Source organism: Rattus rattus, chromosome 5, assembly GCF_011064425.1.
Source record: "Rattus rattus isolate New Zealand chromosome 5, Rrattus_CSIRO_v1, whole genome shotgun sequence".
Lineage (NCBI taxonomy): Eukaryota > Metazoa > Chordata > Mammalia > Rodentia > Muridae > Rattus > Rattus rattus.
The window spans coordinates 7,723,369-7,748,634 of NC_046158.1; the positions used below are offsets into that span (position 1 = coordinate 7,723,369).

General features: G+C 50.3%; 1 protein-coding gene across 1 annotated transcript in view; it reads left to right on the top strand.

Moving 5' to 3' along the window:
- Cfap77 (cilia and flagella associated protein 77) overlaps positions 1–23,483 on the top strand; it is a 122,275-nt gene extending 98,792 nt beyond the window's left edge. Inside the window, exon 6 of the mRNA XM_032901853.1 lies at positions 22,529–23,483. Within this exon, the coding sequence (XP_032757744.1) occupies positions 22,529–22,651 (123 nt within the window). The 3' untranslated portion in view covers positions 22,652–23,483. The remainder of the gene's footprint in view (positions 1–22,528) is intronic.
- The last annotated feature ends 1,783 nt before the right edge of the window (positions 23,484–25,266 follow it).

Sequence of the window (25,266 nt, forward strand, 5' to 3'; positions counted from 1 at the left end):
ATCATCCAGCTATCATCCATCATCCATCCATCCATCCACCCATCTATCCATCATCCATCCATCCATTCTCCATCCATCCATCCACCCATCTATCCGTCATTCATCCATATCCATCATCCATCCATCCTCCATCCTCCATCATCCATCCACCCTCCACCCACCCCTCCCTCCACCCTCCATCCATCATCCTTCCATCATCCATCCTTCCATCCTCCATCATCCATCCATATCATCATCCATTCTCCATCCATCCATCCACCCATCTATCCATCATTCATCCATATCCATCATCCATCCATCCTCCATCCTCCATCATCCATCCATATCCATCATCCATTCTCCATCCATCCATCCACCTATCATTTACTCATGTATCTGTTCACTCATCCATTCACAAATTTCCTCCTTGAACACCTCTGTGGCAGGTTCTCTAATCTGAGGACATGGTGATGAACAAGCCAGAATGACTTTGGCCACCCTGCTGCCATGGAGTTACCAGCCATTGAATTAGCGGGACATGGACAGAGAAGCCACAGACTGACAATGGACAATATATAGGCAGTGGGGGAAGTTTAGAGAAGTATTGTCCTCAGTGGCAGAGCAACCCCACACTTGGAAGGTGGTAACAATTCCTATAATGACAATTGTATCATCGAGGCACCTACACACATATGCACACTTCACACATACCTATACCACACACATCACACACACTCTATACGTATCACACACACACCTATACCATATATTATGCACACTTATGCCACCGCATCACACCACATACATATTCCATACACACCACACACACACTTATACCACACACATTACACACTTCTACCACACACATCACACACATTTATATCACATGCTTTGCACACACACACACACACACACATATACCACACACATTTATACCATACACATCACACCACACAGATCACATACACATTTATACCACATACATCACACACACTTATATCAAATGCTTTACACACACACACACACACACATACTGGACACACTTATACCATGCACATCACACCACACATGTTACATACACACTTATACCATACACATCGCACACACTTATACCACATACATTACACACACTTATACCACACACATCTCACACACTTATACCATACATATCACACACACTTATACATATCACACGCACACAAATCCTTGGTCATCCCTGCACACTCCACCCTCCCTGCTTGCCCTTTTCTGTCTATGGTGCCGATCCCCAACATTACATAGTCTTTCAGTCACTAAAGGATGAACAAATTGACTATATTTTCATTTGGCTTTTGGTTTCAGCCCCACTGCTTTAGAATAATGGTCCAAGCCATTAAGCTAACAGTTTGATTTACAAGCTCCTGTGCTCGGACGCTGGGATCAGCCTCCTCTTTCTGGGGAAGACTAACCCTGCCTTGGGTCTCCTGGGCCTCTGGCTCCTTAACTAAAGCTGGAGATCGCGGGAAGAAATGCATCTGCAGTCAGCCAAGCAGGGCCACCCAGAGAAGCAACCGATTAGGAGAAGCAGCTGCATGTAAGAAAAGGATTTTCTCTGCCACCTTTAAGCTCTCGTACAAATCATAGCTGGCTGCAAAGTTAACTCTCTGTTAAACCCCAGAGGTCTCCAACCCAGTCTGCCCTGCGGCCTCCATCTCTTCAAAGAACTTAACACAAAGAAGGAGGACCACTCCCTGACAGCGCATGTCCAACCCCAGCATCCTAGTTCCTAGATCCAAGCAGGAAGGACAGAGGCAGATCTGCTGCCCCTCCCTGAGCTTACACTGTTACTCTCGAGTTAGAGTAAGAGACATCTGATGTCACCTAGAAGGGCACTGAGTGCAGGAAGGGGATGACATGTCACAGGGAGAATCAGGAGAATGGAGAGAGTGACTTAGACGTCTGGTCCTGCTGCTGGACCTCCCTACCAACAGCTGCCCCGTTATAAACAGATCCATGTAGAGATGCTGCCTGGGGGAGGGGCACCCTTTACATAATCTACACCTTCTAGGGTTCCCTGCCCGGAGGGTGAATTGATGTTCAAGTGCCTGGAAGTCACAAACAGCCAGAGCAGAGGACACACAGACTGGAAAGGAAGGACAGAGCTGGGTTGGGGCAGAGGAAGGGGTGCTGGACATGTACCTGGAACAGCAGAGATGTTTGGGGTGCCTGCTATCGTGGGGCTGGAGAAAATGACATCCAGACCCGGCTGAGGCTGGCACCCTGCAGGCTTTGTCTTTCCACGCGAGGACCCAACCCTCTGGATCCTGCCAGCTCCTGGGGATTTTCAACTTAATCCAGAAGGTTCTCCTCCCCTACTGAGTTTGAAAATATGTTGAAAACCAGAAGCTAGGCCTGGTGGTGCACACCTTTAGACCCAGCACTCAGGAGGCAGAAATGGGTGAATCTCTGAGTCCAAGGCCAGCCTGGTCTACATAGTGAGTTCCAGGACAGCCAGAGCTTCATAGTGAGACCCTGCCTCAGGAAAGAGAAGAGAAAAGAAGAGGGGGTGGGAAAGGAAGGGGGAGGGTCTCTCCTCTTTTCTTTTTCTTGAGACAGGGACTCATGCATCCCAGGCTGGCCTCAAGCCCACCATGTAGCCAAGGTCGGCCTTAAATGCTTATATCTAATTAGGGTATTCTGTGTGAGTATAGGTGTCTGTGGGGACTGAAGGCATCAGATGCCCTGGAGCAGGCGTGAGCCAGGTAAGGGTACTGAGAACTGAATTCAGGCTTTCTCCAGGAGCAGCACGTGCTCTTAACTGCTGAGCTGTCTCCCTAGCCCCTGGGCTTGAACGCCTCATCCTCCTGCCTCCTTCTCCTGAGTCCTGGGATTATAGGTTTGCCTCACTATAGCTTTCTGTAGTGCTGGGTCTTGAACCCATGCCATCATCTGTGCCAGGCGAGCTAAGCATCCACTCCAGTCCAGGGATGACTCTCTAACCTCCAAAGGCAGTGAGAATCTCAGGCTCACTTTGGGGAATGAGGGAGATCTAAAGTTTCTCAGTACCTTCTCTTAGCTCATCAACAAGGGACTAAACGCTCCCTAAGCTAAGTTGGACCCTATGACTCAGGGAAGAACCTGTCCTTTCTGAAATGCCTTCCTTCATGTCCTGCTTGTCACCTCCTGTCAGCCAGCACCAAAGCGACTGGTAAAATGGTCGCTGATGTTGCCTGACGCCCATGGTGGGTTCTAGCAGGTAAAGGGCATTCCATGACTGAGTAGGATAAATCCGGGGCTTGTGGGTAAGCAGGTGAAGTGCACGAGGCTGTTACTGGAGCAAGCATACCTTCATGGGCTTCCTATGGAGAAGATGTGCCCACAAGGGCATCAGAGAACACCCTGGAGAAAAGGGTAGTGGACACGGTGGCCTTCTCCCTTCCTCTACTCAAAGGCATCCTGAGAAATGGTGTTTTAGAGCAATGCAAACAATTAACCAAAGACTTGTGGATGGAAGCAAGCGGGAGAGGGAGTGGGGATGTAGCAGAGAAGATGGGTGCAGGGACTGTGACAGCCATGTTCTTAGCCCACCCATGCCTCGTACCAGACTGGGTGCCTCCGTGAATTGTCCCATTTCGTGGCACTCCCTCAGTGACCCAATGGCACTAGAGAGTCCCCTGCCTTGGTGATGCCCGGTTAATAGGCAGGAAGGTGCCCAGTAGAGATGTGGACTTTGACTGGCAGCCTCCAGGGTCAGGCTCTGGAAGAGCTGATGAGGGCTGAAGGCCTGAAGCTGAGGTCAGGGGTCAGCGGTGCTAACTGCAGGGCCTGGGGAGGGGAAAGGAGGAGAAAGTCACACAGTAGCAAGGCTTTGATGGGTATCCAGAGGGCCGTGGCCAGCTTTGGCTGATTTAAACCCTTGCTGTAAAACTTCCCACTGCCCTGGAAGCCATTAGACTTTGAGAAAACCTCTGACATCTTTTAAATTGCAGTTTGGCCCCTAGGCCAAAGAGGAAAGAGACCGTCGATGCGAGACTGTGTTACAAGTAGGAAACAGACGCGATTGTCATAAATGGCTCAAACTTGCAGGCTGAGAAGCCACAGGCCGGCTCTGTGGTTTGCTTGCCTTGTGGCTGCTCCCTCAGTGTAGTGTAAGCACAGCGATTAGGAGCAAAGGTTGTATACAAAGCACTTGGCCAGGGCCTGGCCAGAGGAGAGTCGAGCAGCACCACAATGTCTGGTCTGTTAGGTGTTAGAATCTTCTCCCATGAGTCATGTACTCTCTAGCATAGACCTGGCGCTTAAATAAAGATTCTAGGACCTGATCCAGCACATGTGGGGCAACCTCCACACTAGTACTTTTGGCAAGCAGTTACTGAAGCACCCTGGGTCCAGGTTAGCACCTCTGCTTGGTAGTATGGGCTATGTATTTACTAGGGCGGGTGGGTGAGTGTGATATGCAGCAAGCTGGGCCCTCCAATGGGAACCAGACCTGCTGGCGACAGGCCCTAAGAACCTGTCTGCCCTGGGCTACTATCACAGAACACCCCAGGTTGGAGCAGCCTGCTTGGGGCTGCTATCACACAGTACCCCAGGCTAGATCCACCTGCTCAGGGCTGCTATCCCAGAACAGCCCAGGCTGGACAGCCTCAGCAGCAGATGTGGCTGTCTGGTGTTAGAGGCTAGAAATTCAGTCTGCAGTACAGGCAGGTTCTGATGAGCATGCCTTCTAGCTGTGCCCAAATATGAGGAATGTGGTAGGGAAGGGGTGGTGAGAGATGGGAGTGGTCCTTAGATGGCCACCTGTGTTATCACTGATGCCCCTGATCACAGTATCACCTGACCCTAATGGCCTCCTGAGATCCTGCCTCCAATACCACCTCACTGGTGCTTTCACTGCGACTTGAAGGGACCCTTCAGTCCTTGGCAAGTTCTTTCTCAAGTTCAATGCAAATCTGTCTCCTCCTGCCTCCCACCTCCTGGTTATATTTCTGGCTTCTGAAGCCCCCTGAATCCCTGGCTCCCCCTTGAACATGACAGCTTTGCAAATTTCCCAAGGCAGTTACTTTTCCACAGCTGCCAAGTTCTTCACTGCTCTTGGGGGCAGAGCTCTGAGTGTGGAAGGTAGAGCCCTGCCTTGAAACAATAGGGACCCACCCAGACCGTGACCTCTGGCCCTCAGCAGTGTCTTCTCTACCTTTTGTCCCTGTCATGATTTGTCAGTCTGGATGTTCTTCTGCACATTTTTGAACAAAGCCATGGCTGAAGATGCTCGGCAGATGCCCCCCGACTCATTCCCTGTGGGAAAAGCTTCCGCTAGGGAGCGCTCAGGAAAGACGCTGCTGGGTTTGTGAACCACTTTGTGGTAACAGTAGCAGCAGCCACTCTGCCCTGAATGCCAGGGCCAGGTGCTAGAATCCAAGTCATGAACCTGACAATGACCCCACAGGATGGATGGACCATGTGACTCTGACTTTGTATGTGAGAAACTAAGGTTCCTGGTCACACAGCTGACATGTGATGGGGCCAGGACTAGAAGTCAGCGCCATGGGGTTGGGGATTTAGCCCAGTGGTAGAGCGCTTGCCTAGGAAGCGCAAAGGCCCTGGGTTCGGTCCCAAGCTCTAAAAAAAAAGAACCAAAAAAAAAAAAAAAAAAAAAAAAAAGAAGTCAGCGCCATCTGCCTCGGCGCCTGCACTCCTATGCACGATACGCCAGTGCTGTTTCTCCTATTGTGGAAAAGTGTGGTTGATGCTAAGCTGTGTGCTCCTTTGTGCCTCACATAGCAGACCCCAAAGAAGAGTTGGAACATGTTCAGTCAGGGGGCCCAGGACATCTGAATTTCACTTCAGGCTGGATCTGCTTTACACAACCTTGGAATATATTATATCCCCTCACACGCAATCCATTGTGGACTATCATCTGGAAGGAGAGAGGGTAGAGATATTGGAGAAAATGAAATACTTTCTTGCACTTAGAATTTAAATTGAGAAAAACAGATGAATTTCTAAGGGCTCTATTGTCTCATTTCAGGTTCCTAATCCATCCACCCATCCATCTACTCATCCATCCATCCATGTATCAATACATCCATGCATCCATCCACCCATGCATCCATCCATCCATCCACCCATCCACCCACCCATCCATCCACCCACCCATCCATCCACCCACCCATCCATCTATCCATCCATCCATCCATCCATCCATCCATCCATCCATCCATCCATGTGTCCATGCATGCATGAACCCAGACATCCACTCACCCATCCATCCATCCATGCATCCACCCGTTCATCCATCCATCCATTCATCCATGCATGCATGGACCCTGGTGTCTATTCACCCATCCAATTCATACATCCACTCATCTTTCCATATATCCATCTTTCCATCCATATATCCATTCCATGTATTCCATGTATCTGTGCATCCATCATCCATCCTTTTGTTCCTATAGCAAATATTCATCAAACGTCTACTGAACACACTTAGTGGTAGACATTTCCCCTAGAACACCGTCCAGAACACGGTGTTGACATTCTTCCTATCTAGATGACTTGACATAGTTAGCATTATTGACCATGGGAAAGTTCTATTCTTAAAACACAGTAGAAGAATGTGTTCCCGATCATTATTCGACAAAGAGACAGAGCAGCATTAAGCCCCACACCCACAGGCTGAGATGCCAATCATCTGAGAGAGACCCTGGCTGCCCTAGCAGTATTGCCTATATGAATACTCAATTAGGTGCAGGGAGGCACCATATGAGCGGGACAGCAAAGGACTTAATTTACAATCGAGCACAAAATCAAAGACTCTGTCAACCGAGGAACTGTGCACTCAGATAACCACCTGAGAAAGAACTACCCAGGAAATTTCCAGAGAAAGTAATTAAGGAATCCCCATTGACCAAATTCAGCTGCAAAATTTGGAGCTCTGGAGTTTGAAGCTCATCAGAGATCCAGTGTCTCCTCCCATTTGATCCTTCATCAAAATGAGCTGTAGTATCTGGGACGGGATCTGCTGGAAGCCTCCCTGGCTCTCCCTAGCACACCTCTCCAGCACCGCCCGTGCCTGCACGTGTTGTCTTGTCAAAGAAGCTGTAATCAACAAATGAGACCGCCACTTTGTAAGACGGAGTGAGATTAATGCACCTCTGCTCTTCAAGATCTGCCGAGAGCCAGTTTGTATTTATCAAGTACCTGTGGCGTGAGTGTTCTGAGAGTCAACACACCGCACCCATCCGCCCTGGCTTCAGGGTGACTCCACTCCCGAATCCTACCCTGACCGACGCTCCGTATGCCTGGACGTGCCTTCATTGGTCAGAGAAGCCAACAGGTACTTAAGCCGTATTTTCTGTGAGTGACTGTTTGCGAGCACCACGTAGGACAGTTGGCCACATGTCCTTAGCATGCCATGATCTCTCCCAAGGGGATGCTGCTGAGATAACCCAGTTCCCTGGGGCTATCCTATTTACAGAGGCTCCTCAGAAAGGTCGCTTTCAGGATATCTCCTCTCCTAACTTTTCCAGATAATCGAGCATGACCTTCTACCTTCCGATATTCTGAAAGGGTGGGCAAGCTACAGCTGAGCTTGGGGTACCCACTGAGTTATCCCACTGCTTGCTGGTTGTCTAAGCCCCCTGTGGCTGGAGGCCTGGGGACACTTCTGCCACAAGAATAGAGCCAAAGGACACCCATCATGCAGCCTCTGAAAAGGGGGATCCCCCCTTCTCAGCAGCTCAGCTTCTCACCGAGTTTGTTGACAGGCCCATTGAAAGGAGACCTCCCTGCCGCTGTGAAGTTCTGTCTCCCATTCACTCTCAGACAGTTTCTGAAAGAGGAAAAGTCTGCGTGAGCACACACACACACACACACACACACACACACACACACACACACACACACCCCATGTTGGCTCCTGGGCCTGGCCCAGCCCGCAGAGGGAGCAGGGGTACAGCCAGGGTGAGCCGACTGCTGGGCCTCCTCACCTGGTCCCACAGTGCACCGCCTCCAATTAAATCAAAACGGTTTGTTTTTAATGGTCTTTTACGCTGACAAGTGGGCGATCATTTTGGGCCCACGAGCTGTCAGGGAGCTGAGGCAAATCCTCCGTTGATAATGCCCAATGCTTCCAATTAGGAGCTGCGGCCGATCCTGGCGCGCTAACGATTCCCCAGTCGCCCCCCAGGCCCCTTTGGCGCTGGCTGTTTCTTCTGCCTCCTCCACCGCAAATTACTGACACAAAACGGAAGGCCCCTCGTCTCCTCCGCCACGCCAGGCCCAGGCCCTGTTGGGTTTAATGAGCCGATGGAAGTTTCGTGGCTCCGGCGCTAAATTCTTTTCTTGTTTGACAGCTGCTCGGCTAAGGCGAGTGTTGACCTTATAAAAGATTTAGTGTCTCTCATTATTTTCTGTCAAGTTTCACAGTGATGGGTGGGTGGTTATCATATGCATCCCGGGGTGTGTGTGCAAGCATGTGTGCGTGTGTGTGTGCGTATGCACGGGTTACACGGGGGGCTTGAGGTGGAGACAGAAATGGGGACAGAAAAGAGGTCTCTCTGTGCCACACACACACACACACACACACACACACACACACACACACACACACGCCCCAACGTGTCATCTTCCAATGTGACATTCTTCTTGGGCTGAGGTGTTTCAAAGAGCAGGCAAGATGCAAGTCCAAGATGGTGTGTGGTTCTGGGGTTCAGGTGGAGGGACACCGTGGCGGAGCCTCAGGAGGAAGCCGTGTTGGACAGACACTGGGTGGGAGGAGCGCTGAGGCTCTGGATGGCGGAGGCTGCACAGGAGACCTCCCCAGGGAACTCAGTGCTCACACAGCTCTGGCCACAGCTTTTCCATCCCTGCTCCAAAGCCTGTTCAAGAGTGGAGCAGTTGTAAAGGCAGGTCCAGTTTTTAAAATGGCTCATTTAAAGCAGATAATGGTGGTGTGCACTGTTAGTACCAGCACTAGGGAAGCAGAGGGAGGTGAATCTCTGAGTTCGAGGCCAGCCTGGTCTACAGAGTGAGACAGCCAAGGCTACCCCTTCTCTAAAACAAACAAAACCAAAATGAAACAGACTCCCTTAAGGTAATTATGGAAGCCTGCATTGCTCCCGATCCTTTTCCGGACCCATACCACACTAAGACTGTTTCGTAACCATGAGGCTGGGGGCTCCATGTCCATGCCTTTGCAGGCCCTGCTGCCCCCCTGCCTCCTCTTGAACCATTCCATTCCACACTGCCAAGGAGAGATGACGCCCCACCCCCACACTGACAGTCCCAGGGCCAGGTGACCTGACGTTACCTAACGAGGGAAGTCTATCTCTGTTGCCTTGGAAAATAGTTTTGAGGGGGTCATTAAAATAAACCTCTTAAGTAGTTGTTTTCCTATTTTCTTTCTTTTAATGTCCTCTCAAGATGATTCTTTGTGCAAAAAGAAATAAAATATAACTCACTAAAGCAAACAAACACATAAACTGGCTTTCAAGTGTTCTTACTTCTTGGCCTTTTGACCAAGATAACGTATAAGTGTGTTTGTGCTCCAAATACTATGTCAGGATAATGAAAGAAAATGGGGGTGGTGGTGCATACCCTGATATCAGAAGTTCAAGGTTATCCTTGGCTTTGTGATGAGAGTTGGGCCAGAAGATCATGCCTTATCTGAGACGTGCACCCGTGGGTATATGAGGTCCTCTAGTAACTTGATAATAAAATGATAAATGCCCCAAATTCAACATGAGCAGATACTCTCTGAAGGTGCCATTCAGACCGCCCATCAGCATGAGATGCCAGCATCACTGGCCACTGGGGAAATGTGAGCCAAGGCATCAGGGGGCAAACCTGGCACTCAGAAGCATGGCTACAATGAGAGAGACAATATAAATGTGGGCAAGACCGGGAAGAAACCAGAGTGCCCATGTGTCGCTGGTGGAAATACACAAATGAACACCCTGCCCACCTTTGTAAAAACACTCTGGTAGTTTGCTCTGAGCCTAAATGGTCCCACAGGGCACAGCAGTTCTCATCATGTACAACCAAGAGATGTGCAAACATACAGACACACAGAGACTTGTACTCAAGTATTCCTAACAACATCCATCCGTACATACGTACATAGTACATACATACATACATACATACATACATACATACATACATACATACATGGCTCAAGCATCCATCGGTTAACACACAAGTAAAGAAAATGCAGCCTGCCCATGCAAGGAAGCAAGACTAAGTCATAAGGAACAGGGTCTGTCCATCAACCCACGCAGACTCTGAGAACTCATGCCAAGGGATAGACACCATCACCAAGAACCACAGGTGTCTAAACTGAAAACCGTGCCAATGCACAGGGACAGGAAGTGGATGGTGACTGCAGAGATTGCGGCAATGGCCTATAGCCTACGAACACGCCCAGATAGTTGATTGCTACACTTATGCTAAGGAATAGTCCGGCTTCCCTCCTCCTGTGATGTGTGTGCACGCACACAGGGAGAGCCTGCACACACATGCGCATGAGTGCCTGCGGAGAGCAGAGGATGACTTTGGGTTTTCTTCAGGCACTGCCCACTTTTCCTTTCCTTTTCTTTCCTTTTCCTTTTGAGGAAGCATCTCTCATTGGCCTAGAACTCAGCATTTTGGCTAGATCTACCGGTTAGCAAGCTGCAAGGATATACCTGTCTGGCTTCCCTATTGCTGGCATTATGAGAGCGTGTGCCATACCTGGCTTTAAAAACAAGCACAAAACCATGGTTCTGGGGAGTGAACTGCAGCCTATGCTATCTTCCAAGCCCTTTGAATCTCGTGAAACAAATGAGGCAGCAGCTCCCTTGGCTTTGAGGAGCAGTTTCTGTGCAGACCCTGTCCCATGGAGGACAGAGCAGGCTGCTGTCTGACCTCTGATGGTAGGAGTCTGTTATGCCCTCAGGTCTCACTTACACAGACACAGTCTGTGGCTAGAGGGACAGCTCGGCCTGCCCTGGATGTCTGTGGGAAGTCCAGCTATACACCCTACCTCATGACTGAGGCTGCTGTAGTATTATCCACCTCCCCCGGCAACAGCAAATGGCTTTATTGTGGAATTTTGTTTTCAACTGCTGCAGACCGGCTATAGCCACTCCTAGGACGTGATGGAGAGATCCCGGTAGATTCTCACTTGTTTGTGTGCCGTGTGTGCAAGTATATGTGTGCACACACGTGTGTACTCGTGGATATGGAAGGCAGAGGTTGAGAACAGTGCCTTCCTCTGCCTGCCACCTGCCATCCTTTCCCAACTCTGCTCTCCTAAAGTTATTTTATTCATTTGTTATTGTGTGTGTGTGTGCGTGTGTGATGACCATGTGTGGGCCATGACGCTACCGCAGGGGTCAGAGGAAACTTATGGACTCAAGTTCTCTCCTTCCATCTGTACACGGGTGCCAGGGATCGAACTCACCTTCCCTGCAGAGGCATCTCTCACTGCCCTCCACCTTGTTTGAGGCAACACCTCTCTGACCCCCAGCTCATTGAGTATGCCGAACAGCCCGGCCAGTGAACACCAGGGATCTGCCTGTCTCTGCCGCCTCAGTGTGGGATTCTAGGCAAGTGTTGCCCAACTTTTATGTGGGCTGGGGGGATGGACTTCAAGTCTTGCTTGCAGGCACCGACTGAACTGTCTCTGTAGCCCCAGGGTCTCATCTTCAGAGGCGCAAATGCCCCTGATTTCTCCTGGCCTAGTGAGTGGGTAGACACAGACCTGGTTTTCTAGTAGCAGAACCTCTCCAGGTTTGCAGAGAGTCATTGTCTCTCTGCACTTCAGTCCCCCGTCTTGTCAAGTGAGGGTGGTCCCTCCCCCAACCCCTTTCCAATCATGAGTCAGGACTGGTGCTGAACAGAACCCTTGCAGGGAGGCAGGAAGTTTGCCCGCACAGTTGTTCTTTGAAGCCCCAGTGTGTGTCAGCAGGGAGGGTCGGATTCTGTGTCCTTGCTCTGCTATTTTTGGAGCCAGTAGCAGAATAACAATTTAGGGGACCAGATGTCTCAGGAGAGATTGTTCTCCTCATTAATTACTTAACCCACAACCTGCTACATCAGAGGGGAGGCTCCAGCCTGTTCGCCAAAGAGGTCTTGCCCCGACTAGTGTTCTACTGGGGCCTCTGACCTCCAGCTGCCCCGAACTTGACAGAAATTACTGGCCTGGGACTGATCCATAATTTTCAAGTGCCTCTCATTAGAGCAGACAGCCCCTCAATCTTTACAGCAGGATCGCTGTCCCAGTCACCTGCGCGGTTGTCATTTAAGAAACTCAACTAAACCTCAGTGGCTGTCACCCCCCTCCCCCGAGCTCTTTGGTAGATTTTCTTTCTTTTTTTTTTCCTACTCTGGCTATTTTTCCTTCAAGCCTCTCTTCACCTTGTTAGGCCTCAGACCTGTCTCTGGAAAGCTGGGGCCCAGTTGGAGACCATGTGTAACCAAGTGTCAGAGGGCCCAACGATGGGTATGTGTCAGAGACTGGGAGTCTAGTGAGCTCCGTGGAAAAGCTGCTTGACCTGGGTGTGTGCACAGTCTTGGGTTTGAGTTTTCCTGGCCATTGCAAGCATGGGAGGGGCTGTGTGCACTACGCACCACTCCATTCCAACGCTGGCAGTTATCCAAGCAGACTGTAGGACTCCATTTTGAAGCTTGTGGCCGATTCCTGCTGCCCTTGTCCCTGGAGGAACCCCACTACGGCAGCTTAAACTCCCCATCTGTAGCAGAGGCTCAAGCTGAAGAAATGTGGAAACCACAAAAGAGAAAGGGGAGAAAGTCGAATGCGCCTTTGACCTTGAGCAGGTGCACCCAGGCCGCCCAGTCAGCCACAGGCCATCTGCACTTGACCGGTGCCCCGTGCCCTCACCTCTCTTCTGTTTTCATATCAAAGTGGGCTGGAGAGATGGCTCAGCCTTCAAGAGCACTGGCTGCTCTTCCAGAGGACCTGGGTTCAATGCCCAGCACCCACATGGTGGTTTACAACTCCAGTTCCAGAGATCTGACACCTTTTTCTGGTGTCTCCCAGCTCTGCATGCACCCACGACATACATGCAAGCAAAAAACAAAACAAAACAAAACTCAAAAACCCGTATGTATAAAATCAAAATACATAAATTTAAACGACATTGTCCCTATGTTCTAGTCGGTAGCCATTTTCTGTGATTATTTCCATACAGCCACGTGGCTTTGAAGTGTCTGCCCGTTGATTCAGATGAATCCGGAGTAGTGTGGTTCTGTAGAGCCCCGCCTCCCCAGTGGCTGCTAGCCTTGTGGATGGAAGCTTGGCTTTGTTTGACTTCGGTTCCCTGGGATTTAAGGGTTGCTGTGGTGGTGGGGTCTCCGCAGTGTCCACTGCCTCAGTCCGACAGGCTCCGTCGGCTTGGTCCTGTCAAGGAGATGTGTTCTGGGTCCAGTGTTCATTCCATGTTACCATGTCACATGTACCTCCTCTGTCACCGTTAGAGGACACTCTGAAAAGTCTCTCTAGGTTCTCTTGTGATGTAAAACCACTGGCAGGATGTTTGTGTCCGGGTGCATGCATGCTTACGGGCATGCGTGTGGGTGCGTGTGCGTGTGAGTGTGTGCTGTAAAAAAAAATTATGTTTTCCTTCCCAGCTCCTACTCCTGGAATGACAACTCTGAAACTATTTATTAATAAAGGCCTAGGCCACAAACCTTGGCTCATCCCTGACTAGCTCGTAACTTATTTAACCCATTTAAACTGTTCTGTGTCTCCCGCAAGGTTACTTACCTCCCCTTCAGTCCTGGCCTCCTTCTTCCTTCGCTTCTTCCTCAGGGTCTCCTCCTCTATCTCTCCCTGCATCTCCTTTTATTCTCTCCCCTCTCCCAGAATCCTTTCACTTCCTGTCAGTGTCCCACCTCCTATTTCTTGCCTCATCTCATTGGCCATCAGCTTTTTTTTATTGACAGGTGGTGCTTATAAGAGACTTTCGTGTGTGTGTGTGTGTGTGTGTGTGTGTGTGTGTGTGTGTGTGTGTGTGTGTGTGTGTGTGTTGTAAGCTGGGTGTGGGGAGGGGCACGCTCCCCTGTGTCTGTATGTGTACCAGAGATCGGCTTCTTCTGTTGCTTCTGTCTCCCCTTGGAACCAGAGCTCACCATTTCAGCTAGACTCACTAGCCAGTGGGTACCCGGGATCTGCTGTCCCCACGTCCCCCGTGCTGGGATCATAGGCACTTACCATTGCCCCTGGCTTTTGTGTGGTTGCTGGGAATCTGGTCTTCGTGCCTGGGCAGCAGCTCTTTACTGACTGAGCCGTCTGGCCAGCCTCTGGTTCTGTTAGATGAGGTTTCACTAGGTAGCACAGGCTGCTCTCAAACAAGCCTCTACTTCCCAATTCCTGCGATTACTGGTACTTCTCACTGCGACCAACCAGCAAGCATCCCTGCGTTCAACCTCAGACATTGTTACTGCTGACCTTATGGACCCAGAGTGGTGTCCCCACTCCCCTCCCCATCACTCGAGATCCCATGAGCCTGTGTCTGTGGGCCATGGAGGCCTCCACGCTGGCATCCATGCACTCGTGTCTCCCACCCGTGAGCCTATCATCACGGGGCATACATTCCTTTCCCTGCCTTTCCATGTTACCTTTGTGTGGCTCTGCATCCAAGTCTCTTCCACAAGCCTCTCCTCAGTCTGCGTGTCTGTAATACAGAAAACACTTGGCCCAAGGGAAGAATGTTTTAAATGAGGAGTGATGGTGTACTTGCCCTTGGAAAGTACAGTCAGGAGGATCAGATATTCATCGTCATCCTCAGCCATAACATGAGTTCAAGTCTAGCCAGGTCTAGAGACTTCGGGTAGGAACAGCATTCAAAGAGAATGACTATTAGAAGGGAATGAGTGCTTGTGGGGGGAGCTCAGGGGAAGCAGGATAAGGTGGAGGGCAGGGGGCAGGGGGCAGGGGGCAGAGGGGAGGGAGCAGGGGGGAGGGGGAGGGGCCAGGCTGGCTCTGGCCCAGCTCTCCCCTTGCTCACTGGAGACTCAAGATTGCTCTCTGTTTCTGGGCTGGGAGCTCTTTACCAGTGGTGTGTTACATTCACAAAGTCTCTGCCAGCCCCAAATTTCTGAGATTCTTTTATTTAATCCAGCTGCAGGGAACAAAGGACGCAGCCTGTGAGGGGATGGTGACCCCAGGCACACTGGGGATAAATCTATCCTGGCACTGCCAGTCAGCTCCCTGCCTGGGCTCACTGACCCAGGCCACACTTGCTTGCTTTCATTTCCTCTAATTTGCCAAGATTCCTTCCACTTCAGACCTTAGGTTAACCCCTCCTGTCTGGGACATTTCTCTTCTTCCTTCCCCTGGGCAGTTCTCATCCTTTCTAGAGATTCTGCCTATGCCCATAAAGTTAGATTCTCCTGTCCCAGATCTCATTTAACAGCTCTGGTGTAAGCTGTAATTCAGCAGTTGTATGCTTAGCAACTGTGCCGCTGGGCAGTGTGGGCCGGGCTTGTCCTGTCTTCCTCTGTGGTGTCTCTAGGGCACCGTGGAGCAGACGCTCAGGTCCATCTTTGAAAAATGTTTAGATTCATGCAGTGTCCCGCCTTGAAGCAGGGCCACACCGTTGTCGACTAGGGGTAGGGTTACTGGTTTGCAGTGTTCCCTGGACTGCTAGGGAGCTGCTGTGGTCATACTCTTATTTACCTGCATTGACCTCAGAGTGGCTCAGAGCTCCACTCAGCCAAGCTCTCTCCTGCCAAAGCCATTACAGTTTCTTAGCTCCAGGCGGAGACAGACCGCGGATGGCTTAATTTAGAAGCATCTCAGAAGGAATTTCCTTACTCCACGGCTCTCCACCAGCGGCTCCACAGGGTCTAACGATCATGACCATGCAGGGGCTCTCAGGCTGATGCTTACCGGGCTCCTCCAGGGCCGCAAGTGGCTCCTTTATAAGGGGAGCTATTACAGAAGACTCTGAGCTTAACCCCAACACCTACACTGAACCTCTGATCCTCCTGCCTCTGCCCCCAGTGCTAGGATTCACAGGAGTATGCCACCACGCCCAGTGTATGCACTGCTAGGGGAACCCCAGGACCTCATGTATACTAGGCAAGCACACGATTTGCTGAGCTGTACCCCCAGTCACTCCTCTGTTCTAGAGGCCTACTTACTTGAGATGGCTTCCAGGTAAGTCAACAGGCTGGCCACTAGGCATATCCCTAGAGTCTCACTTCTTAGACTCCAAGCTCAGGAGGTATACATTCCCTCTTCCTTCTACTGACACTGTTTGCCCTCTAGAGCCTACCTTCCCCTCCCAATCCTCCCATCCGAGGCCACGTGAATTATATCCCTTTTAATTGGGTCCATCCTGTTTAACCACGTATCCAGTACCAGGCCTCATGCTGAACGAAGACCATGCTTCAAAGAACCTCGTGCTACATGTGCAGGCCTGCCCAAGCTCCCGCTGTGAGTGAGTCCAGTACAGAGGCTGTCCTACAGTGGTGTGCTTGTGGCTTGCCCCACAGTTAGCCTGGTACTACTGAGAACAGGGCAGGTGAGGGAAGCCTCTGAAAAGGACTTCCCACAGCCCAAACACCCAGGCAGAAAGTAAGCCCATGAGAAATGGAGAACGGACTGATGCTAGGTAAGAAATGTGAGCTTGCTGGGCATGGTGGCTCACCCCATTAATCCCAGCACTCGGTGGCAGAGGCACACAGATTTCTATGAGTTTGAGGCCAGCCTCGTCTACATAGTGAGTTCTAGGACGGCCAGGGCTATGTAGAGAGAGCCTGTCTAAAAAAACCAAAAACAAAACTATAACAAAACAATATCAAAGAGATATGAGTTTAACTGTCAGGGTAGACAGTTGGTGCTTAATGAATATATTCCAGATGGATGGATTGATGCATATTTCTGCTTCAGCGGGGTTGTTTGGTAAATGGGGTGTGCAAAGTGAACGTGTCTTTGGGTGGTAGAGTTTCTGTGTGCATGTGGAGGCCAGAGGTTGACATCTGGGGTCCTGTCTCTGTAATCAGGGCTCACCTTAGTTTTTTATTTTATGTACCTAAGTATTTTTGCCTACATGTATATAAGTGCACCATATATGTGTAGTGCCCTTGAATACCAGCAAAGGACACGTGGGTCCCCTGGAATTGGGGTTACAGTTGCTTCTGGACTGTCGTGTGGTGTTAGGAAACAAACTCAAGGTCCTCTGCCAGGGCACCAGGTGCCTGCCCTTAAGTACTGGACACCCCTCCAGCGTCTGCTCACTGTAAGTCTTGAGACACATCTCACAGTGGGACCTGGGGCTCACCAAGTGGGCTAGACTGTCAGCTGCAGATCCTGTCTCTTTCTCTCTAGTCCTGGGAATATAGACATGTGTGTCTGTAATGGCTTGTATGTCGGTGCTGTGGATCAAACTCACATCTTTATGCTTGCAAGGCAAACACTTTACTGACTGTGACGTTTCAGCTCTATGGCGTGATTAAATATCTTGGCAAACCCAATTTTTTTAAAAAGATTTATTTATTTTATTTATATGAGTACACTGTAGCTGTCTTCAGACACACCAGAAGAGGGCATCAGACCTCATTACAGATGGTTGTGAACCACCATGTGGTTGCTGGGAATTGAACTCAGGACCTCTGGAAGAACAGTCAGTGCTCTTTTTTTTTTTTTTTTTTTTTTTTCATTCAGTTCTCCCAACCATTGAGCCATCTCTCCAGCCCCGGCAAACCCAATTTTAAGGGAGAAAGGATTTTTAGCTCACAGCTCCAGGTGACAGTGCATCACTGCAGGGAAATCAAGGCAGGAACCTGAAGCAGTCGGTCACATCCAGTCAAGAGGAGAGAGAAAAGGAGTATATGCTCGTTAGTGCTCTGCTCACTCTCTCCACTTACACAGTTCAGGACCCCTTGCCTAGGGAATGGTTCTGCCCACAGTGGCCTGGGTCTTCCCACATCAATTAATCTCCCATAGACATGCCTGCCCCCGGACCTAACTGATTTAGATGATCCCTTATGAAACTTTCTCTTCCCAAGTGATTTCTTGATTATGTCAAGTCGACAATCAAAAGTAGCCTGTACACCAATTGTGCTACCTCCTCAGGCCCCACAAAAGACCATTTCTATCAGGGCTTCTCTTAAGTATGTGAGTCAACTGAACAGTTCCACAGGGCTTCCGTCTCCTGCAGGAATGCCCAGGTCTGCCTTGAGGCTCCCGTAAGGAATCACCCTCAGCGTGGGGGTTAAACCACAGGAATGTGTTCCCTTACAGCTCTGGAGGATAGAAACCTAAAGCTAAGGTTTGGGTCCTTCCAAAGGTTCTGAGGATCCATCCTGCCTCCTCTAGTCTCTGGTGGCTCCTAGCAGTTCTGGGCCAAGGTCCAGCACTTCACCCTCTTTCATGGCCTCCTCTGTATCTTCTGTCACTTAAAAAATGCCAGGGATAGGGAAATGGCTCAGCTGGTAAAGATATTTGCCTCAGACTTCCAAAACTCATGGGTGAAAGCCAGGTGATGGTAAGAGAAGAGGCAGAGACAGGTGGATCCGGAAGCTGGAGTCAGCTGGCCTGGCCTCTGGGGACGATGTTCCAGGCCTGTGACAGACTTTGTATCAAACAAAAGGTAGGAAACACCTAAGCACCCATACCAGAGGCTGTCCTCTGATCTTCACCCTCACACATGCATGTACACACAAGAACACACACACACACACACACACACACACGTAAAAACCAACCAGCAAACAAAAATACTACTCTGGCACGGGGAGATGTCTCAGTGGCTCAGGTACTTGCTGAAGAAGCCTGAATTTGAGTCCCCAGGACACACATGAAGAAGCCACATAGGGTGGCCTGTGCCTGAGACTTCTTTGCTGAGGAAGTGGAGACAGGTGGGTCCCCAAACTCCCTACCCGGCCAGCCTAAAATGGTGAGTTCTGGGCCAGTTAGAGACCCCGTTAAAAAAGCGAAAATGGGGAGCGATTGAGGAAGCCATCTTCTGTCCCCGCTGGCCTCAAACTCTCTCCTGCTGCTGTCACCGGAGTGCTGGGATGAGCTGTGCACAGCCACATCCACATTTTTTATGATTTCAAAATCATCTTTTATTTTCCAGTGTTCTGAAGGTTTAAATTTTATTATTGTGCACAAATGTGTGATGGAGATGTATGTGGAGGTCAGAAACCAACTTTGTGAAGTTCCTTCATTTCACCCTCCTGTGGGGTCCAGGGATGAACCTCAGGTCATCAGGCTTAGCAGCAACCACCGTTGCCCAGATCACCACCCATATTTCTTTACTTTAAAACAAGGCTAGGTGTTGGAGAGATGGTTCAGTGATTAACAGCACTGGCTGATTTTCCAGAGGACGCAAGGTCAATTCCCAGAGTCCATATGGCAGCTCTGTAACTCCAGTTCCAGGGGATCTAGTCCCCTCTTCTGACCGCTGAGGGCACCAGGCACCTGCTTGTGGTGCACAGACATACATGCAGGCAAAACACGCGTACACATAAAATAACAACAGTTAAAAGTTCTGGCTGCTCTTGCAGAGGACCAGGTGTCAGTTCCCAGCACCCACGTGGCAGTTCACAACTACCTACAGCTCCAGTTCCAGGGGATCTGGCACCCTCTTCTGGCCTTCCATGGGTACTACATGCACGTGATGCGAGGAAGACACTCATCCATCATACAACACAAAATAGGAATAAACATTTAGCAATAATATAATAATAATAGTAATAATAATAAAAAACAAGGTTTCCTATTTTCCCAGCTGGCCTCAGGTCTGTGCTCCGGCCTCGGCCTACCCAGTGACTGGGACTGTAGACCGTGCCACCACACCCGACGGGAGAGTCTTCCGGGAAGAAGGAAAAGTATTTTCAGTGATGTTATAACAACATGGGATGCTGTTTTGCACACTGTTAAACGTCTTGTAAAACTGCCTTTTACTACTGCAGACACTGAGGGGTGGACCACTTATATTTTAAAAGGCAAACTCAACTGGTAACTAGCCACTAGGGACAGAACTCCTCTGACCATGATGTTGGCTGCAGACTGGGAGACCTAAGAATGAGCCACTGAATGACCCCTCAGTGGGGTGCCTGAGGCCCAGAGACCCACGAAACCACTTTCCTGAGAAGCTTCAACTGTCTTTTGAGAGCAGAGGGTTTCTCTGCTCTCTGACAGCCCTGGACCCATCTCTGAGGACTAGTTTCCTCCAGGACTGGGCACCGGGCCAGAGACTTCCCACTCAGTTTTTTCCTTTCCTCTCTCTCTGATACTTCATCCTTTCCTGGGTCTTTTCTCTAACTTTTGTTACATGAAGGCGCTGAGCTGGTGCTGAGAATATGGCTCAGTAAAGTCAGAGCTGGTGGCGGCGCCCGTCTATCACCCTCGTCTTGGCCAGGGGAGGGTTCAGAGGCAGGAGACTGCTGCTGTAGCTATTTTGTGAGCTCCAGGTTCAGTGGAAGTCATTGTCACAAAAAATAAGAGGCTCGAGAGGTGCCTCGGCAGCTGAGAGAGCTTGCTGTTCTTTGAGAGGACCCAAGTTCAGTTCCTGGCGACCACAACCACCTGTAACTCCAGATCCAGGGGATCCGACAAACTCTTCTGGGTTCTGCAAGCACTAGGGCTAGCAGAATGTCACACACGTGTGCACACGTACAGAGGCTGCTAACCCAGACACACACCTACAAGGCTGACCCTGGCCTGGGTTCTTGATGAGGACTTCATGTCTGAGGCCCTGATTTATCCTGAAGCCACCGGTGCTCCTGACAATACAAAACTGTCTGTTGGTCCTCGACTTCAGCCACTCCATCGCGTCTTGAATGTAAGCTATAACTGAGTGGGGGTCAGCAGGCGTGCCCTCTCTTCTCTTCTCCAGCCCTTTCCTCTGGATCCCCCAAGCCTTGGGTTCAGGCTGTCATCGAACACACCTACCTTTCCTGACTGTAAAGAAGTACCCTGGGGGTTGGGGATTTGGCTCAGTGGTAGAGCGCTTGCCTAGCAAACGCAAGGCCCTGGGTTTGGTCCCCAGCTCCGAAAAAAAGAAAAGAAAAAAAAAGAAGAAGAAGAAGAAGTACCCTGGAAGTTGTTGGGTGACATTTGCTCTCCAGAAGGGTGGGTCTCCCTGGCTCACGTTACGTCCCTGTCTGACGCAGAGCTGTTCAACAGATGTGATTGAATAAGACAGAGAGAGAACTGACTGAAATATCAGTGGTCAGCTAGAGCCTACATCTTCCTGCCCTCATGGTATTCCAAAGAGAAACGCTTTGTGGGGGATTTTGCATGATGCATGGGGTCTCCCAGCCTCTGGAACGGGCCAGTCCAGGGACAGCAGCAGAACAAACAGGTTCTCCACTTGCCACTGTTTCTGGAGAGGGGACGGAACAAGCTGAGCAACTGAGGCTTGCTTGTTCTTAGCTTTAGATCTTAAAGTTGTATTTGTATATGTATGAGTGTGACACCTGTCTGGGTACCGTGTCTGTGCCAGGTATCCACGAAGGCCAGAAGGGTCCCCTGAGGCTGGAGCTACCGATGCTTGTGAGCTGACACGTGGGAGCTGGGAACTGAACTCGGGTCCCCTGCAAGAGCAGCCGATGCTCCTACCTGATGAGCCGTCTCAGCAGCTCACCCCAACCCTCTCTAAAAATTTATACTTTTCCTGGCTGGGGACAAACCCAGGGTCTCACACAAGCCAGCGCCTCTCCCCGAGCCACCCACCAGTGTCCCATGATAGTCTTAACTGCAGAAGTTGTCACTTCTTCAGTTCGTCTCCTTCTTCCCACTTTTTATTTTGGTTTGCTTTGAGACTGGCTCTCATGTAGCCAGGCTGGCTTTAAACTTACTGTGGGTGACCTTGAATTTCTGATTTTTCGGCCTCTGCATCTCAAGTACTGGGATTGAAGTTCTTTTTTCATTTGGTGCCACGAATGGAATCCAGGGCATCTCACATGGTAGGGCCAGCACTGAGCCAGGCGCCCGGCACTCCCCAGGCCTTCTGTTTGCTATGTTCCTGCATTGTAAGGCACCGTGTCCCCGACCTGAGAGTCATGTCCTCACAGGAGAGGAGAAATTAGATTGTCCTCTTGGGAGAAAATGTTCTCTCTCTCTCTCTCTCTCTCTCTCTCTCTCTCTCTCTCTCTCTCTCTCTCTCTCTCTCTCTCTCTCTCTGTGTGTGTGTGTGTGTATCTGTGTCTATGTGTGTGCGCGTGCGCACGTGTGTGTATGAGCTCACACACTCAGGTTTGGCAGCAAACATCTTTACTCCCTGAGCCATCTTTGGGGAATTTAATAGTAGAAATTTGCCACGTGAAGGTTACCAGCTCCGACTGAGTGTCAACTGCAGTCACTGCTGGGTGATGTCTGTTAGACATAAATCCTCCTCAGCAATAAGCTGAAAAGAACCTATGGTGGTCACTGCCCCTGCTGCCTTTGCCCTGGCTCCTCCAGGCTGGAGACAGAGCTGGTTCCTTCCCGCCTGCTCCACTCACAGCTGCTTCCATTGCTCCTCTAGGGTTGAGCCTTGGGGAGGGGGGGGGTCAGGACAGGCCTCGGCTGACTGCGCCTCAATCATCTGTCCTTTCCCTCTGTCCACAGGCGGTTTCCCATCTTGATACGTTCCCTACGGATGCCGCTCGCCAGAGGGCTCTGAAAGCCCACAAGGAAGAGCATGCTGTACGCCAGGGCACCCTACGGATGGGCAACTACACACACCCCTAGCCTCCCCACAGGGGGAGCCTCCTAGATGCGCTGGGGAAAAAATCCCCAAAGAGCTCAGTTTTCTCCCCCAGACCCCGGGACCACAGTCCTACATTTTGACACAACCCTTTGCCACAGGGACCTCAGATTCAAGTCTTAGGTTGCTTATTTTCTTTATAAGAACCCCGACCCCCACACACCCTTTTGTTACACAACACCAGTCCTGTCTTTCCTCTAGTTTCCCTTTGCCTAGAAACCACCATCCTCCTCAAAATTCTCTTCCTCTTCTTCTCACCCCTTCTTCTCTTCTTCCCTCTCTCTTTCCATTTCACCCCCTCCTCCTTCAGGAGACCCACTCTGCCTCTTTGCAAGTCTTACTTTACAAGATAAACCAAAAATACAAGGCAGTTCTTTAAAAAAAAAAAAAATATCCAGGCTAAGAGTCAGCTTCACTGCCTATGCCTGTGCCCTTCCACAAGGCATAGCACCAGCAGGCGTTGGAAGCACTCATTTCTTATTCCAAACACGAGTTTTAATTGCCCTTCTGGGCACGGCTGGGGTCTCGACACAGCAGGATTCTCTCTCTGGGACCCCTGACAGTAGGAAGAACCCGCGGTTCATTACTCAGAGGTAGGCCCCGCCCTCAGTGCTGTGGCCCTGTCAATCAGACAGACCCGCCTGGACTTCTTAAGACTATGGATGTGGTTCACTCTTCCAAAGGAGAATGCCTTGTGGTGGGCAGGTGGCAGCTGTGGGCTATCTCTTGATTCATACCTTTCTCTGGTGTCTTTGGCTTCTCTCCACAAATTACAAAGGGATTTATTTTAAATATAAAAAGATGACTTGCCCTCTTCTCCTTGCGTCTTTATTTGAAAGCACACTGTAAAAGGAATGAAAAGGGGAGTTATGGATGTTGCTGTGCAGAGCCTTTCGAGGTATGCCAACCTCAAAATCGTGGCCACAGAACCCTTCTTCAGGCCAGTTTCCAGACTCTCAAAGCTTGCCTTAGTCACTGTACTGTTGCCATGAACAGGCACCATGACTGCAGCAACACTTACAAAGGACAGCATTTCGTTGGGGCTGGTTTACACTTTCGGAGAGTCAATCCATTACCATCATGGCAGGAAGCATGGTAGTGTGCAGGCAGACATGGTGCTAGAGAAGGAGCTGAGACGTCTACACCTGGATCCACAGGCAGCAGAAAGAGAGCCACTGGGCCTGACTTGAGCCCTTGAGTCCCCAAAGCCCACCCCCAGTGACACACTTCCTCTAAAAAGGCCACAACTCTTAATCCTTGTCCAGCAGTGCCACTCCCTAATGACCAAGCATTCAAATATCTGAGTATATGGGGGCCATTCCTATTCAAATCCCACAGAGCCCCAGGCAACTTGAGGTTCTCAGGGCTCGCCTGTGTCCTTGCCTGACTGATACCTGGGTAGGGAGTCTGACATTTCTTTTCTTTCTGATCAACCCCACATATACAGAATTGTTTCCCCCAAACTTGCCTCCTCCTTAGTCTTCCCAGGTCATAAGTGACGCCATGCACTCAACTGCTAAAGCTCAAACCTTCCCTTGCTCAGGTCACTTTATCTGTCACATCTAACCCACCACAAGACTCTGAGGGTGTAGTCCACTTGGTAGAGTGCTTGCCTGGCACGTGCAAAGCCCCAGTTCCATTCCCAGCAGGGCATAAACCCCGACAGAGGCATTCACACCTATAACCCCAGCTCTTAGACAGAGGCATGAGGGCCTATGTAACATAGTAACCTTGGGCTGTGTGGGACAGGGTCTTAGAAAATGTAGGCATAGAGGTGCACAGCTTTAATCCCGGCACTTAGGAGGCACAGGCAAGAGGATCTCTGTGAGTTTGAGGCCAGCCTGGTCAACAGAGTGATTTCCAGGACAGCCAGGGATATATAGTGAAGCCCTGCCTCAAAACAGAAAAACAGAAACAAAACAGAAAAGAAAAGAAAAAAGAAAAGGAAAGGAAAGGAAGGAAGGAAAGAAAAATAGGTAAATGTGATTCACCAGGATCCTGTGGATGCTGTCTGCAAAGCAGAGCCCAGCAGCCTGACTTTCTCTCTTTCTCGCTCTGTTCCCTGCATCTGAGTTGCGTCCCAATCCCCCCACACACACACACGCATGCGCCACACGCCCACCTGCCACTTCCCAGCTCCTTACAAGCCTTGCTTTAGAGCAAGCTTTCAAAGTCTGTGGCTTCTGAAGAAAGAGGCCCGGGTCCAGCAGATGAGGTCCCCAGGCCCAGCATGGAGTCATTTCCTACCTGAGCCCTGAGTCACCTACCACCTCCTGCCCTTCTTATTCCCCTCTAGGGATGCTCACTTGTGCCTCAGGCTTAAAGTCTGTTTTCTTCTCTGCCTGCTGCACTGGAGGTCCACACTGTCACCTGACTCGTCCTTGTCTTTCAGATCTTACTTGAGTCCCTCCTCCGACAGCCCCAGGTAAATTCACACCAGCCTGTCTGAATTCTCTGCAGCGCATGACCTCACTCCAGTTTTTCGCTGCCTTGCTGTCCGTCTTCCCTCCAGAGGGACCCTATCTCTACCATCATGGATCTCAGACCTCAGAGCCAAATCCCAGGGGTCATGGGCTGGGTACCTGGTAGGTTTTCAGGG